Below are 18,531 nucleotides of genomic sequence, written 5' to 3' on the forward strand. Positions count from 1 at the left end.
GTGTGCTTCCAAGAAGACTATGCATTCAATCAAGGTAGGTCAAAGTTGGTCACATCACAGAGCATGTGTGCTTCCAAGAAGACTAGGCATTCAATGCAGGTAGGTCAAAGTTGGTCACATCACAGAGCATGTGTGCTTCCAAGAAGACTAGGCATTCAATGCAGGTAGGTCAAAGTTGGTCACATCACAGAGCATGTGTGCTTCCAAGAAGACTATGCATTCAATCAAGGTAGGTCAAAGTTGGTCACATCACAGAGCATGTGTGCTTCCAAGAAGACTATGCATTCAATGCAGGTAGGTCAAAGTTGGTCACATCACAGAGCATGTGTGCTTCCAAGAAGACTATGCATTTGATCCAGTCAGGTCAAAGTTGGTCACATCACAGAGCATGTGTGTTTCAAGAAGACATTGTGGGTCCTTAAATCATGTATTGTAACTATCATTGCTCTGTGGTTTTGAATGAAAAAATAATCATCTTAAATTTGAAAGAAAAGGTCTGAAAGTTTCAGTGCACGGCGACACGAGTGCCACAATATGAGTATCATACAATTCAATATCTGTATATATTCAGGGATGTATCCAGGCAAGTCTGCAGCAAATATTAGTAAGAATCCCCATACTGGAATAAAAGATTCATGTTGATATGTTTCAACATTATCTTTGCAAATGTGACTTCGTTTGATAGTACTGAATGCTATGGTTGAATACCTCTAAGTAAGAATGTTAGAACTTTACAAACATTCCCAATTTTCAACAAAAATGAATAATTTCTTCCCAATTTGCCGTCCAAGGGCATGTTGTATCATTACTGCCTTATCATACTTAACAAATTATTGAGGCCAGAATGTAATACAAATATATTTTAAATACACAAGTTGTTATGTATCACTTGTTAAGAATGATTAAGTCACTCTGCAGACATATGCAACTCTTTTGTTGTCATTTTGGGATCTAAATTTCCCGTCTTTTCTTCCAGATTCTGTGAACATGCCTGCCCTCACCATACCGATTGTATTCTGCACAATTGGAATTGTCATCGTCATAGTTGGCACAATATATCTCAACAAGTTACGAAAAAAGCCAACCATTGAAGTAGCCGATTTTGACTTCCATCCATCAATGTCTACAGAAGGGGCAGGAAACTATCTGTCCCGACTTGCCAACAAGATGAAGCTGATATGGTTCAGGAACAAATATTCCAAGAAACACACCAATCCAGATTTCCAGGAAACAACAGCTAAACAGTATGGTGCCACAGACGAGTATGAGAGCTTATAGGGTATTTATGCTATGTCAGGATATGCAGCCTCACACAGAGTTCCTGCAAAATTGTAAACAAGGGACTCTTGTATCGTCAGCGTACCAGTGATTCTTCCGTAGTGGAAAAAAACTGTTTGGTACTGATCTGAAAGAGCAGTTTCAATATTTGCAAGATCAAGAAAGCAAACATGGAGACATAAAACATTTTGTGGATGACAATTTCTTTATTGTTTGTCACATTTCAGGGCTACTTCTTTCTGATTATGAGCTGAAATGAAGTCTTCGTGATGGACCCACTCCTAAGTGATAATCAAAGATTTGATGAAACGACATTTTAGAATTGGTGCTGTAGGTGATCTTCAACAATCCTTGGTTGTATTGCGGGACCAGGCAAGAAGCCTGCTGTGCTGCTCTGAAAGTGTACTCCAATGTTACAGATGAATGCAACACAAACATTGTTGCCTTGTGTCATCACTGTTGCTGTTCTAGGAACCACGTCCTTATGTAAATATGGAACATTCTCATTGCAGTTAACTTTATTATCTCTTTTGTATATACTTTTGGCATTGACAAAGGGTGATTTGGTGGATGATATCCAGTTGCTCTTCCAGTTGCTGCAAGTGTTTGACTGTCTGTGATATGACATTGCAATCTACCTGTCGGCCAGTGTCAGACGATGGGTGGAAGATATGTTTTCATGGTCGTCGATTTCTGTGATGCCAAAATAAGACAAATGTTATAAATGTTGTAACCATGGTAACACTTGGATGATTGTTGATTGTGTATTCTGTTTCCCCATGCTCCAAATAACCCGGTTTTAGCAGAGCCTCTGTTTCTCTCTGGCCCACTCACCTATAGAATGTATTCAAAGCTTTATGCTAGACTCTGTTACACAATAACATACTTTTTAACAAACAAAAAAATCAGAGATTCTCTGATGTGATTTTAATTGCCCAAACTCTTGTCATCAATTAACAATAAATCATCAACCTTGCACAATCTTTATATGCTACTAACTTTGCCATGACAGTGATTTGTAGTTGTATTGATGTCATGGTGCATTAAGAAATTGTTAGACGACTCTAACTTATTATTCCTACTTATTTTGAAACTGAAACAATTCTCATGTTAGATTTCACATTTTTATTTGTGTTGTTTGTTATCATTTGTCAATATCATTTTACAAGTATACTTTGTTGAATATCTTTTAAGCTTTATGATGTTTATTTTCAAATTGTTTGGGGCACTGATGTTTTCATACCAAGGTCCACTGAACAATGTACCCCCTCTAGCAGAATATGGTGTTTGTTGAATGGTTATTGTGATCTTCATAAAAGAGCACACCTGTTAATACCAACAGAATGGCAGCGGTTATATTCAGTATGTAAATCTTCCAGACTATTTAGGTCAGCAAGAGAGAGCTCTATTCAATTCAGTATTCATAAATTCAGGCACTCAATGTATTATTTCCATTTTTATGTTTTGGAATGGACCAACCATAGTTTCATGGAAACACTGTGGACATAAAAGAAGAAAAATCTTGAGCTCAATTACTAAAACATATCAGATTGTTTTTTTTGTAGTGCACCCATTTCCAATAATATGTCATACCTTCTTTGTGGACTTCTTGTATGTGAAAACTTTTGTCGTTGAAGGATAGGTCAAGAAATGTTTGCTGTTGGTTTGATAAGACCTAACAAAGCAGGTTGGTATTTGTGTTTTATCGTCTCAAAAGTTTTGTTATGTTAGCTCTTAATGCATAATGGTTTGTGCCTACCACACATGTGACATGCCACATTTTAAAATTTGGTCACATATCTGATGTAAATAGACCAATCTTAAATTATGTTTTTTATTTGTCCCATTTTTAAATATCCCGGGTACACTTTTCACTCGAAGTCATTTTCAATGCTTTATGTGAGTGTGCAGTACCATGCACAGCAGTGTGGCCCACAACCCCTAACGTTGATACTCAGGACCAATTGTGTTTTGCATGTGTCACTAGCTGGGTGAACACGATTTTACTATCTATCACATGAAACACTATTAAATGAAGATTTCTGTACATTCTTGCCGGTCACCATGTACATTTTCTTTTCACATGATGACTGGTTAATCAGATGGCTAGATTCTATTATGAGTAATAATGAAACCATTTTTATGGATCAGCCAACCCTATTTTCATCCAAAGCGAAAACATTTAAATAAAAAAAATATATCACACATATATGTTTCTGCCCTCAAGTACACAAAATATTTAGATTCAGAAAGTCGTTAATTCTGATATAATGTACAATTTGATAGGCATATTTTTTCTAAATACATCTGATATAGCTGATCCCATGCTTAATCTAGGTTTATGTCCTTTGTCCTTTGTACAGAAACGATGCATGTCATCGTATCTCTATTGCATGGATCGATGCTCATGATGTCAATCACTGGATTGTCTGGTCCAGACTCGATTATTTACAGACCGCCGTCATATAGCTGGAATATTGCTGAGTGCGGCGTTAAACAACAAACAAACAGACAAACAAATCATACAGAAATGTTTATGAAGTAAACTCCCTTAGTCTTTGTTCACTCCCATAGAAATTCAATGGTACCTTGGCAGAAGCTGATATCAAGGTAGCAGAAAACATTCTGTGATCAAGCTACGGTAATAAACATTAATAATGGCCTTACAAGTAATAAACTTGTAACACGATCCCACAGATCATCTGTATGGGAAGAATACTGCCGAAGGCTACATTTTATGTTGGTGATCTATAAAGCTTTTTGAATCTGAACGAATCACACATGTATGCTAGTCCTTGTGTGACATGCATGATGTATTGATTTACATGGAAGTGAAGACCAAATACCATATATTGTACATGTGATTGGCTACAGATTGTAACATATCAACTGTGTAACAAGATACACTTTTCCTTGGTTGATGATTATGATGAACAATTATCTAGCCACTAGCCAAGCCCAACCAGTCCACAATTTCATGTTAATGCAACTACTCCACTCTGGCCTTTGTGGCTAAAGCACCACAGTTTGTTAAGAGGGTTGCAAGGATCTGTTGGTTGTGGGTTCAATCCCAGACCTGCCTTTATTATGATCCTGTCTCTACTCTCCAGGGGTTTCTTCAAGGGGTAGTGTTATGACCAGGGCTCGTTCCACAAAGGGATTGTGACACTATGACTGTCTTAAGTGTATATTAAAGTATGGTAGTTACGATTGTCTTCGCGCTACAATTGCTTTGTGGAACGAGGCCCTGCACCTCTTTGGACTTCCCTGCTATATTTAGCTGGCCTATTGCCCGATATTAACTGTAAAAATTTCGAAAAAGTATTTCATGGTAGGTGTCGCTATTAAATTAGCAGGCTTTTACAAAATAAGCAGTGGATGCACAATAGACTATACCCCCTTCATTAAGAGTACATAATGATAATAATGCCTGTATATGTCTACATGCAATGAATGAGTCAGTTGAACATCACCACTTGATAGCTTTGAGGGAATTGTTTCACTATGGTCTCTATTATGCTTTGTAAAATTCATCTCACAAAATTATTATTTTTTAATCATTTATATATGGAAAATTACATCTCAGATTTCTACTGAACAAGAGGAGCATACACTTAACATTTTTGTTATGATGTTTCATTACATCTTGATTTGTCTCTGGACCTTTGCCATTTCAGATTTAGATTGTTGTATGTATCTACAATAGTTATATATCTACAATATATACAACAATCTGAATCTGAATCCTCCTCAGACAATTTGTAAAATTCCTGAAATTTACAGGCAATTTACAGAATGTCTTGAAAATTTGGACTACATGTGACTGCCAGCAGAACTTTTCTATGATAAAGATAGATGTAAATTTCTTGGCAAACATAATGTAATTTTAAAAAGGATAACATAAAACAACTGCAAGAAATAATTACCTGTGTTTTAAAAAGAAGCCAGTGTAGAAATTAATTACCTCATAAGTGACAGGAGATGATATGGAGTTATGACTGTTAGAATGATTTTAAGACTGCTTCAAAGTCATTAACCTGATTAAAGAGACCATTTAAAATATTGGCATTTGTTAAGTTTATTCACAGAAAGGTATATACCATGATATAGATAATTAGTGCCCCTCCCAAAAATATACCGTATATGACCGCGGATAAGCCGACCCCGTAGATAAGCCGAGGTGCTAACTTGACCATTGAAATACGAGAGAAAATGACATGACCCGCAGATAAGCCAATCCAGGAAGTGAAAGGCAAAAAACACTGCGAAGTCGGACTGCAAGACATGTGCCGGTACTCGCAGATATTAAAAAATATAAGGTGAAAAACGTTGTAATTATATTGAAAAAGTCATTATTATTTCTAATAAAGATTTAACAACAACGAAGCACCATTTTGTGAATCTGTGTATATAGAATTATGAACCCGTGAGATAATATATCAGCTAGAGTGAAGACTCGCAGTTTGAATTCAGCATCGTAAGCATGGTGTTGTCGTTTCAAACTTGTGATGAGATTGTCAGTCAGTAAAAATATACCAACTTTTATAACCCCCTTTACACCACTATTGTATGTTAATCCAATTGAATTAAATAAACTATCATACTATGAACACATTGAATGACCATCACTTACTCACAGGCTTCTCCAGTTTATTAAACTAATCGCTCGAAAACAAAGAACCCTTGCACACCCACACCTATTGTCAGAGTTGTTTCAGTTGTACTACCTGACTTCAAACTTTTGAATTAATAATAATTTGAATCCAAAGTAATAAATCCCATTGGTTAGTTGTGGTTCATTAATATGATCAGCCAATCTGTCAAATGTACCAACTTTGTTGCAAGTTTGTAAAATGTTGGAATAACTGCCCGAGTGAATTAAGCATTATTATCAAATATTGCTTGAAATTCCATTTATCGTGATCATTTGTTTTCTGTATTTGTTGTAATAAATGTTTTGTTACTTGTACCAGAGATTATTATTTCTATTATGATTGTGATTTATGAGTTAGCTGTTGATGTGGGATGACAAAATTGACATCTTCCCGAGGCAAGGGTGTTAACTGTCTGTAACAGTCCAGTTTCCACCCTTGTTGAACTAGGCTGGACTTACAGAGGTATGTTTTAGCTGGACTAGTGAGTCTATGCATAGTCTAATCCAAATCGTGTAAAGAACATCCAGTTCTTAAACAACATGGCGACTACCGTGCAAATTTCGATCGATTGCAAGATTTGCAGAGCATGTATACCGCCAACTGGGTGTTGACAGATATTTCGAAGAATCTTTTCATGTTTTTGATCAAGATGCTCAAGTGATTTGATGCACTTTGTAAGGTTAAAGGCCTGTTTTATTACAATAAAGAATTTGATTACTGAATAGATCGTCTTGACTGGGCACCGCCAATTTGTTTAAAGTAAATGCAAGTGATATGAGAGGTGGAATCTGATTGGTCAATAGGAGGGACAGAAGGGACGTATCTCACAATAGCCACTGGTGGCGCTACGATCAAGCCACGAAATTCCAGCCTAGTTCAGCAAGGGTGGAAACTGGACTTTTACAGTCTGTTAACTCCTTTGCCTCGCGAAGATGCAAAATTTATGATGAACAAGGTAAAAGATTAAACAATTGTTCCGGTTGTAGGTAGAATTGGCAATGAACAGATGCTTCAAATGCCCTATGCTAAAAAGTTGTGATTGTACATTTTGTTTTAGTGATTGTACAAATATCTGTATATAGATATGTGTATGTGTGTGTTTTCAACTGTAAATAGCACTGACATAATGCAAACATTGTTTCAATGAAAGCCTGAATAAAAATCCTGAGATTGAGACATTTATTTTGTCGCTTGTACAATTATGATTGATTGAATTGCAATTTGACAAACAGTCAAATATTGAAGAACTTGCTTGTTCTACAAAACTTTTAATATAAAAAAAATAATGGAACCCTATTGCAAATTAAATAGGCATTGTGTAGGAAACAGCACATGTTGTTCCAAGATCCCAAGATCGAATACCAATGGTAAGAAAAACTTTGCAAAAGTACTTATAAACCAAAACATGTTGATCAACACACATAGGGTCTGTCTTTTTGTCTTGCACAAGATCCCATCGATTTTTCATACAATGACCTCATGGGGATTGTCTGGTTCCAAGCACCACTCTGCTGGTCACAATAAGCAACTGATGAGTAGCACAACTCTAGCATTGATTCCAGCTGTATGATGTGGTCTGACTATCTGGACCAGACAATCCAGTGTTGATATGAGCATCAAACTATGTATGTAATTGGGATACAATGACATACATCAACCCAGTCAGCAATCCTGACCACCCGATCTCTTCAGTTGCCTCTTACGACAAAAACAGGTTTCTTAAGACAAGTTCAAACCCATATCTTACATTGGAACATTGATTCTAAGTATCATATACACAAAGAGGTGACATTGAGTTAACAATTGATCAGATTTGTTCCAATATTATCTTGGAACTATATGATAAATAGAGAGACTTTTGTAAAAAGACGATGGAGAAACAAAATGAAGACACAATTTTTATTATTCATTGAACAAAACAAATAATGCTATAGGAAACTACAGACTTAGATGAAAACCACAGAAAGCAACATATCACAGACAACATTGGATGTATCACAGTTAACTACTGGTACTGGTCTTTGACCCATGATGAGTTCAAAACTTAAATGTACAAAAATAGTTTTAATATCAACAGTCCTGCTTATTAAATAGAACAGGAAAGAATTATCAGTACTCATAAAAATATGAATAATTGGTTATATGACCTCCAGGCCTTTATTCCCTTGCAATGCTTTTCAGAGTAAGAAGCTGAACACGTTATTTTAATATTTATACACTAGATTAAACAGCAAAACTACCACTATAACAACATAGGAAACTGTCTTTCATTGATTTATCTGTATATACAGAACTGTTGTTTTCAGTACTTGAAATTTGTTGTGTTCATTATTTCTGTTGCATGGGGCTTTGATAATGACAGGATTCGAAATGAAGTTTTTGTACTGAAGTCAGTCGAAATCTTCTTCATCTGAAATTGAAATAACATATATCAACGTTTGCCCACTTAAGAACTACTGCATTACTACCACCCTGACAAATCAGACAACCGTTCATGAGTGTAGTAAATGTGAACAGCAACCCTTACCTTGAGTACCACTTTGCATCTCTCCAGCAGATACGACCACTTGCTGCTTGTTTTCCTTGGAATGTCAAAAGACTGAAACTCAGTAGCCTGTTGTGAAAAAAAAGCAAATATGTAATAGTGAATTACAATTGTTATGATATACATGAACATACTCTCAGTTTCTGGAGAAAACATGTTTTTAAAAATAATACACTATTTTAGTAGGATATATACAGAAATTCAAATTCCAAGCTTCTACTCTGATGCAATACCTCTGATTGTTAAGGTCTGAGGACACCTTCATAGGAGGTTGTGTCGGGTGAACATTCGAATCAGCCAATCAGCATCAAGACTTCCAAACTTACGGTACATTCATACCTGCATATGGGATTTCCGTATTTCAGAAACAAACTAAAACTACAAATTCTGAATATAGATTAAAAAGGCTGCGCCATTATATTGCAAATATTTTATACGCCCTCTCACTTCTGAACACAGTGGTATTTACATTAAAATGGAGTACCTTGGAAGGAATATTTGTAAACGGTGCGGGTTATCAGTTGCACAAATAAAAAATTTCTGACTCAAGGTGCACGTGGCAAGGAAATGAACCTGAATCTTTTCTGACATCTGACTGACCCACGCATCCCTCATTTAAATTAGGCAGTCAAAGTTCACTTGTGGTTCACCTGAACCAAACTTCTATAGAGGTGTTGTCATACCTTCAAGCAAAGAAGTACATGTATTTTATCAGAGGAACCTGATCTTAATGAGATTGAAGTCCCAAAATGTGAAGTTACCATTTGTAACTCTGGATTGTGACAAGATAGGTTACAGCAAAGTGACTTAGCTCACCTTACAGCCCAGGACCTCTTCTGCAGGTGCCCCTTGCAGATTACAGTAGTCAAGGGTGCCAGTGTGGTCTGAGACAGACAGCCAGATGTTGAACTCCACAGTGGGGCCAGACAGGTCAGTGGCCATTGGGTCACTTCCTGGACATTGGTCATTGGTGCAAATGAATCCTGTATCAGCCTTGAGTTCTCTCTTACAGTTGGAGCTGAAGAAAAGATCATGCATGTTTCTAACTATTTATGATGTAGTGAAGTGACTATAATCCATTCTATTCTTTTGGGAATAAGTCATATCAGATGGTCATATATATCGTAAGTATGTACATCTATGTCACAAATATCTTAGTTGCTGTACCCTTTTTCTAAGATATAACAGCATGGTTTTCTACCATATAGAAATATATGTATAATAATAACTTTATTGATAATTTATAACAATAATGGCTCTAGTCGTGGCAACTTCCAAACTTTCGGGAAGTTGTGATCTATCGGACCGTCATTCAGGCGATGTTTCTGACATATCACGATCTGAAAAATACTATCATGAAAGTGTATCCCGTGGATAAGCCGACCCCTCTCTACAGAATCTTTTTTCTGGTCCTCAAAATTCGGCTTATACGCGATCATATACGGTAAGTGTTATTGATCAAACCTCAATGATATTAACATCCAAAATACAAGAATTTAATAACATTAAAAAAACACTATAAAAAGGATCATAGCTCTGCATCTCACATTAATGCTGTGCAACATTTCCATTGTGACAATCAAATTTGAAATAAAACTCATTATAGAAGTTATTAAAGGGTATTAAATCAAAATAGTTATGACAACAGATATGTTAAAAATATGTATGTTAGATTATAACTAGATCAAAATTGAAGATGAGCTGAATGGTGTAACGTACCATACATTCTTGAATACAGTGTTGCTGTCCGCATCTATGTTGAATGTGGTGACATAGACATACATGACACAGTAGTGCACACTCTGCTCCTGGTCCGACACTGCTGCCTTCCACTGCTTCACCTTCTCCACACTGTAAACATCCCTGATGCTTGACACTACGGGAGGATGGAGGAGGAAAACAAAGACAAAGAGACATTAAAACTCTCAGATGTCGAAAATGGAACCGTGGTTATGCTCCAGAAACAAACCCTACTCTCAACTGCCATGGAAACACAAAACAGAAAAATAATCTTCAATAACAGGAGGCACCAGTTCAGTGCATGCCTTATATGTATACAAAGTTTCATGAAGAAATATTGAACGGTTTATGAATTATGCTGTGGAAACGAAACATGACAGATGGACCGAACCCTTTTTCTGTAACCCTAGTCTGTCTCTCAGACCCTAGAGAATAAATTGAAACATGAGTCAAACTCAAGTCTAGAATGATTTGGCAAGTCCTGAAATTAAGGATTATCCTGGACTCCAATGGGATTTTTTTATTTTTTATTTTGTAGATGCATATTATTAGTTACGGTGTCTTGAGTTGCCGTATATTATTAGGTTAGCAAAAAAACATTGGGCTCACACCTTCTATTGCTATGTGATGTCTTTTGCTTCACGTTTCTTGTTTGTGATGTCATCCTGTATTATGTTCCATGACGTTGCTATTTGTAACTCTGTGACCTCTGTTGTAAGTTTTTTTCTCTACAATTTTATTAATAAAGTCACAATTATTGTCTTTGGGCATAACAATTAATGATATTAAAACTCAAAACAGAGTCGAAAGAATGAATAACTGTACCAGAATTGTGAAATCTGTGAGGTGGGTTTTGGAAAATCTAAAATGACTGTTACGGATGGTATACGGTCTCATGTAAGGTCAGTAACAACCATCTTGGATTTTTACTGACGGTATACAGGCTCACATGGCGTTAGTAGTTCTGCTTTCTGATTGGTCAATCTCATTGAGGCATAATAATTTTAACTATGTTAACTCTGGGACTAAATGTCAGTCTACTGTAACCCCTAAAAAACTATGTTTGGGCAGTGGATAACATAGGCCTCAAGCAAGATCAAAGTTGAGAATATTCTGAGACTAATCTTGGCGATGGATGAAGAAAAGATGGCAAGATGAAATGTCTCTGCTGAAATGTGTACAAATACTGTTACTTACACTCTGGGTCCTGTTCACTCCTGTCTGTGTCTGCCAAGAAGCTGGAACCCATATCTGCCTGGGATTTCACAAACTGGTACAAGATATGGCCTTCCGGAGTGTCTGTGAAACCACAAACATGTTACCATGTAAATCTAGATATCTACATTTCACAACATTTTTGCTCTTCCAGAAAAGAGTAATTCCTAACTCGTAGTATTTTAGGCATTTTTTCAGACAGATATTACACAACCCAACAGGTGAGGTGAGGTGAAATGGGGTTTAATGTCATGTCCTAGATTACTGCACTTATATAGCGAGGTGTATGCATGTGTGAATGTGTGTGTGGCTGCTTGTACTAGTCCGAACTAATGCTGATTTTATAGTGCTAGCCCACTGAGATACCATTCCCCTGTTTAACATGAATACCCACTCAGACAGAGTATATTGACTAAGAGCCGACCAGTCCTTGTTTTAGCCCCTTAATACTGAGCTCCAGGCAGGGTAACAACAAGTACCATTTTGTAACGTCTTTTGGTATGACGCGGCTGGGTATCGAACCCTGACATTCCGCTCTCCGGGTGGAGGCTTTACCACTAGACATAGGGGCGGTCTACAAAACACTACAGACGGACAGGTAGAAGGAATACTTCATTCTTGACAACACTTGCTGAAGCATATATACTAATGCATATGCTCTATAGCCATTTAATGTCGTCATCATCATGAATTTTCTTGTGATTGCTAAACCTACTAACCTGGGTCAACAGTGAAGACAGTTTTACTATCAGCAGTTGCAGACATGCAGTCTTTGTAGCTATTGTGGAGGATTTTAACATCTGCAGCAAATATTACTGAAACAAATATACAGATCTTATAATACAAATGCAATTATACAAACTAAATTAAAATTTGTGCATGCTGTAACATCCTACAGAATTAAGGACATTGAGATTTTCAAAGTTCTAAAACAGCGTTCCCATTTACCAGTAATTACATGTTTTTTACCGGTACAATAAGGCTTGGACCAGTAGTTCATGTGACTGCCAGTCCCTGTGGACCAGCAAATAAAGTACCTGATACATCTTTGTTGTTGAACAAAATTTCATATAAGTACATTTTTTTTAACAAAGTCAGCTTGTCTGTTACCATCAGGATTTCCCCTTGTCTATTTCTAGGTAAAATATCCAAAAAGAGAAAATTGTGACATGATGTATGGATCTAAGTAAGTTACTTCAGAGATGACATTTTTGCACTGAACATGATGTTGAAAGAATTAAAAACAAATAATTTTCATATGTTTTTTTATATGTTGAAAGTTGGGACTGGCAAAAATTAGGGGGGACTGGTAATTCTAAGAGTAGCCAGCGGGAACACTTTATAAGCATGATAAGGTGAAAGATTTTGTAATTAACCAACAAGTAACAAGGAATTATCCGTCCTGAGTATATGAATGGTGTTAATCTCAAGTCTTCGGCAATTGACTTACAGCATTATTTATGGGGGACAGATACTGGTAGTCCTTAATTGGTATTTTGTACAGTACTTATTGTAACTTTAAGAAAGAAAATAATGACAAAAACATGAAATGTCAACCTATTTTATTATGACATAATATTATAAACTTGAGACGTTATGATGATGTCACATCATAGCATCTCAAAACTGGAATGACATCATACTGCAGCAGCTGACCAGTCAGCAGCAGTAGAAACTAATGATAACTTATTGCAAAACCCTTCAAAATGGCAAATTTCTACTAGTCCTTATGGGCAGTTAGTGAAGGACTACAGGACTAGTGCCAATTTCTAACACTGACTCAGCATTGAGCATTGCTTAGAAGCACATGTGCAAAATCAGAAAGGATTACTCTTGTTCTTTCTACCCCTATGGTGAATATATTTTAACATACTTGTTTGACGAGGGACCCAGTTCAAGGCAAACTCCACATAGTTGTCCCATCTGTAAGAAGATTTCATAGTGTCACAGAAGAAGGAGCAAAATTGAGAGATAAATATCAGTAAATTCAGACAACCACATTACCTCCCCACAGAGCGCACCTGACATGAACATACACTGATGGCACAAGATAGAGGAATGCAAAAGCATTTTGTTCAATAATGTTTCCTGTTGTGTTTCGTCAAAAGAATGAGTCACAAAGTGATAATACTATCTGGATTATTTGCAAAATTGATGGATAGGATTTTGTCAGTGTTCTTTTTTTCAGGGTATGTACAGAAGGCGATGCTGAACATGTAATTCCCTGAATGGGAAAACAGTTGAGGCAGTCTGTGCCAAGTTTGTTAGAGCCTGCTAGAATTTGTCTTTTGACATCATTTTCATCATCTATAATCATACATATGGACTATTATTAGCTCAGCTTCTACTAGCAATCAGACTATTGGCTAAAGTTCCAGACTGTATCAGCAACTTATTAAAATGAAAAAATAAAATATAAGAAATTATTCATAACTAGAAATCAATTGGGTTCACTGGTTGTCAAAATGTGAAAATGTACTGAGGCACAAACACATTTTCATTTTCAGATTACTGATGGTATTCAACTATCAACATAGACAAAACAATTAATTTTCTTTTCTTTTTTTCAGAAAAGTGCATTTATTCAGATACATTTGGCCATAGTTTAACAAAATATCCTTCTACATTCCCACATGGTCAAGGAATATTTGGAGCAGAACATATGTTGTATATTTTAACATACAATTCATATTCTAATTATTGAACGTGTGGCCATTCTTGGTAGAAATAAGGACAAAGACAGTAAATGTGAAAACTGAATCAAATATGTCTAATTTCTCAGTGCTTGAGATACATGAATGTTTAGACCATTATGTCCATTAAGTTATATCACTAGTAATCAAGTTTAAATGCCAAAATGGGATTTAAAATCAAAATATGGGAAAACATACAGTTTATCAGTTACATGTACATATTTTCAGACCAATTATTTACTTAACTGTGCATGGATAAATTCACTGAATGCCATGAATCTATCCCAAATAGAATTATCAATATTGAAGTGATGGGGAGACTGCACATATAGACGGCAGCTGAAGAAATTTACTTACAATGTGAGAATGAAATTTGAGCAGGTTTCATCACAGAGAACAACATCACATTTCCTGGTTTGTTTGCCTGTTTTTGTGGTAATATCTCTTGCTGGCCAAACCTGTTGGAAACATAAGAAACAGACAATCACATTATGATTTTACTCTGTACATCAGCATAGGAAATAATGAGTGAGTATCAAGCAAATGTATTCACATAAGAGTTTTAGATTGACAGAAACTGTTATTGAGCAGAAATGCAATGCAAAAACATGCTCTTTATCACAGGAGTGAAAATGAGGCATAACTGCATAGATAATGGAAAGGAAAGATCAACAATAAATTGCTGCATCAACAGATAATACATATAAGAATACACAAGAATTGCATAAGAAAGAAAAATGTAACAAGTTTTCCCTTGTTGTTTCAGAGATTGAGCAGCTATATTGGCTTTTAACATATATTTCCTCATTCATGTCATGAATATTAGAGAGGAAATATACTTGAAAGAAAATTTTAGTTGTGCTAAATATGAAACCTGTTTGACAGCAACAAGCAGATTAACATGTTCCCCTTGTAATGCTGTGCCATTCACACTGACATCCTCCAGAGTGTAGTAGTCGTTGTTTGGTCTGGTAGGAACATGTTTGAGTCTGTTGTATGTGGATAGATCCCAGCCAGAATACAGCTCAACGCTACTGTGGTTCTCTGAAAGATTCAGTTGGAATCCACTGGAAGAAAAATCAGTACTTGTTAACCAGAGCCACTAAAATTCTTAAAATGTTCACATTTCACAAAATCTTTCACATGAACATTCACTTTTATTATGTTTACTGGAAAATAAAGTGCTGAAATAGCACAAAATACCACAAGTTATTAATGACGATTGTACAAGTAAGGATGAGACATAGGGATGAACAACTTCTTTATTACAATTAGGAGTAACGTTTCGGTGTAGGTTCTAACACCGTTATCAAGCAAGTGACGAGTTGGTTGTCTCTGCATCACATCAGGAACGTAAGGTGGTTGGATGAGTGGATGTACTTGTTCTCAAGGTTGTTAAGTCGGTTGATGGTTGAGATTGCCACGTCTCCATGAAACTTCTTTGACAGGCATTTCAGGAGTTTAAGTACTAAGTAAGGATAAAATTTATGGATGAACAACTTTTTTGAATTACAACCTAATTACAATTAGGACGTAGGTTCTAACAATTGCTTGATGCCGTTGTTAGAACCTCCACCGAAACGTTGCTCCTAATTGTAATAAAGAAGTTGTTCATCGATATATTTCATCCTTACTTAGTACTCCAACTTTTAAATGCCTCTCACAGAAAGGATTGTACAAGGTTAACTATCAAACAATCTGAAGACATGCCTATGGTTTTTACCTCGGTGTCCATGGCTTGTATCGGTCATCACTTGGGTTCACTGACTTGCTTTGAACCTGGGCATTTCTCACTTCAACTGTTCATAACATTACATCATCATTACAATGTATTGACCTCAACATGTGTGAATAAGGGAGTGAGTTTGGTTTAACCCCTCTTTTGAGCAGTATAGAAGGTATATTATGGAACGTTAGCTTCATGTAGGAAGAAAGCCTAATGTGGTCTTGTCAGATTCTGGCATGGCTGGGATATATACAAATAAAGGGCTGGGACAAAACACAAACTGTGCGATCTGATATGTATCATGATACCTTGCTCACGATCTGATACATATCATGATACTTCCATGCTCTCTTATCTGTGGTCCGTCCCTAAGCCATTTTTTTCAATGCACACTGATGATTTACAGTTGGCAGTTTCCATTATGGCACAATGGATGAAAATATTTACGTTTTCACTACTAATTAGTGTTTAGTGTAACAAAAGCAAATATTGAAAGTAAGAATCAATATTTTTACTTGGTGTGTGACTGTGATTGGTACTTGTATAGAGAAGTAAAACATTGCCGTCCACTGAAAATTCATCCCATTAAAAACATTTATTAATATTCTTTGCTAACACCAGGTAGATATTACCTGAATGTTCATGTCAAGGATTTCATGTACTCGTTTTGTCTGTATGAGCATGACTATACTTTACAGACATGAACATGATGAAAGCAATACAACATAAAAGTATGGGATTACAAGGTCCCCTATGGCGTAATAGATGCAAAGATGTAAGTTAACGATTGCACTTCATCACAAACAGATTAAGCATCATAATATGTGACCCACCAGGAGAAAAGTGACCTTATAGGTGCTAGGATACCATTATGCTGTGACATCATAAACATGATAAAGAAAGACATTTTACGTCAATTTACTTCCATCACCATATGTCTGAGGACTGTACAAAATATCTTATTTTTCTTTTGTTAGTTTGTAATATAATGAAAACATCATTTCAGAACATTTCAGCATACATGTCTACTTTCAACTAATCACACATTATGTCTAAAAATGAAATCATTACATAAACAGTTATAAGTCTGAACATGGGACTTTGCAGAAAATGAGACCAAATGTTTGATGCCATGTATCTCTGTAAGAAATATGAATTGAAGGTGATGAATTGTATTTTTGTGGTCCTAGGATACTGTAGTTTAATCACATAATAAGAAGTCAAAATGTGATGTTTCACCCACAAGGTCCCTCATCTCATTGTTCACATATATTGCTTAGCATCTCTTTGATATTCTGACATTTTGGTTTTAGTTTCTTATCAAGTGTTCCAGTACCTATTTTTTCTCGAAATTATGTCTTTTCAATTTGAATGTATAAATACTGGATACACTATTTAAATTTGATTTAATACATCTACAAAACAGTTGAGGAAATCATTTGCCTTTTATTGAAGAGGGCTGCAACATGCATTTGATTGTCTGAGTGTTTAATGCTAATGTGAAACATTCATTTCTTGTAATATGTTCCAACTAATCTACATTTCTATAACACCAGGAATTGTGTAAAATCTCACCAATATCTCCAATGGTGAAAGACTGAGCCAGGTTAGTGATGAATCCTTCATTGCCCCAGCATGTACAATTGATGAGTGCATCAGGACTATCCCTGAGTGCAAATGAAACCAGAAACCTTTCGGAACCAGAGCCTGAAGTCAGCAAATAACATGTAAAATTAATCATTATGTCATGCATGTCATGCCCACTTAGTTATCATATGTCTACACAGACCCCCTTCCCATTTAGAAAATACTTACCCTTTTTGCTTATGATAGATTTTGGTCCATCTTTTGTAAGTATTGATCCAATAAGGTTCTGAAAGAGAAACAATATATTTACAAGGGCCCACTATAATAACTTAAAGTCGATAATTTATGTACTTATTGACTTGCAATGAACGGGTGACTATAGTCATTGCATTAAGTAGTTTACAAAACTCCATAGACTGCCATTTTGCTTCAGTGTAAAAACATTATTTTTTATCTATATTTCATGAAACTTTTTGAACACACCTTAAAATTGACACAGTATCTGTACCAAACATTACCATTTATTCTAAACAGCAGCATAATTATGACACAGTGTCTTTTGTTTTCACTATTACATTGGCACAAAACATCTAATGTTCTCAGTTTCACAGAGAAAACTGTAATTTCTGAACATTTAATAACCATGTTGGTACTGCATGATGTACGATGATATGTTGCCATCTTTAAAGCTGTGAGAAGTTGTGAATATATATCATTTCAAAGAACTTATATGCAGCTAATATATACAAAACTTATTCATAAAGAATGATCTGACACCAGAATCATCAATCATGAAAGTGATCGTATAACGACACAGGATTCATAAGCAGAGTTCTAATATCAGCAAATCAGGGATTGTTATCGGTTATCTGGGGTGATTACCACATAGGGAATATCTGGAGTTATCTCATTGATTTTCACTGGAACTCCTGAAGCCGTTGTTCCAAAACTGCTGCTGCCACCTGATGACCTGTTCCTCTGTCTTCTATTGTCATCGGTAGTTGAATAGTTGCTGAAGTCATCAAATCTTCCTGACCATGCCATTCCGTATATATAGATCTGATGGAAGTACAAATGGTTAGTTCGTTTTCA

At 36.0% G+C, this 18,531-nt stretch overlaps 2 protein-coding genes across 2 annotated transcripts in view; one reads left to right on the forward strand and one right to left on the reverse strand.

Annotated features, from left to right (window-relative positions):
- LOC139469679 (transmembrane protein 130-like) overlaps positions 1–7,107 on the forward strand; it is a 31,886-nt gene extending 24,779 nt beyond the window's left edge. Inside the window, exon 6 of the mRNA XM_071251920.1 lies at positions 977–7,107. Within this exon, the coding sequence (XP_071108021.1) occupies positions 977–1,278 (302 nt within the window). The 3' untranslated portion in view covers positions 1,279–7,107. The remainder of the gene's footprint in view (positions 1–976) is intronic.
- A 1,055-nt stretch (positions 7,108–8,162) lies between these two features.
- On the reverse strand, positions 8,163–18,483 carry LOC139469146 (meiosis-specific with OB domain-containing protein-like). Its single transcript, XM_071251280.1, has 13 exons — positions 18,322–18,483; positions 17,668–17,725; positions 17,428–17,559; positions 15,850–15,925; positions 15,001–15,193; positions 14,484–14,584; positions 13,307–13,356; positions 12,153–12,248; positions 11,416–11,517; positions 10,198–10,354; positions 9,295–9,496; positions 8,461–8,547; positions 8,163–8,343 (listed from the first exon to the last, which is right to left on the reverse strand). Exons 1-13 carry the CDS (start codon positions 18,481–18,483, stop codon positions 8,236–8,238), a joined length of 1,524 nt encoding a protein of 507 aa, XP_071107381.1. The 3' UTR covers positions 8,163–8,235.
- Between the last annotated feature and the right edge of the window lie 48 nt (positions 18,484–18,531).

This window comes from Haliotis cracherodii, unplaced genomic scaffold (genome assembly GCF_022045235.1).
Source record: "Haliotis cracherodii isolate W230 unplaced genomic scaffold, xgHalCrac1.p SCAF_2, whole genome shotgun sequence".
NCBI lineage: Eukaryota > Metazoa > Mollusca > Gastropoda > Lepetellida > Haliotidae > Haliotis > Haliotis cracherodii.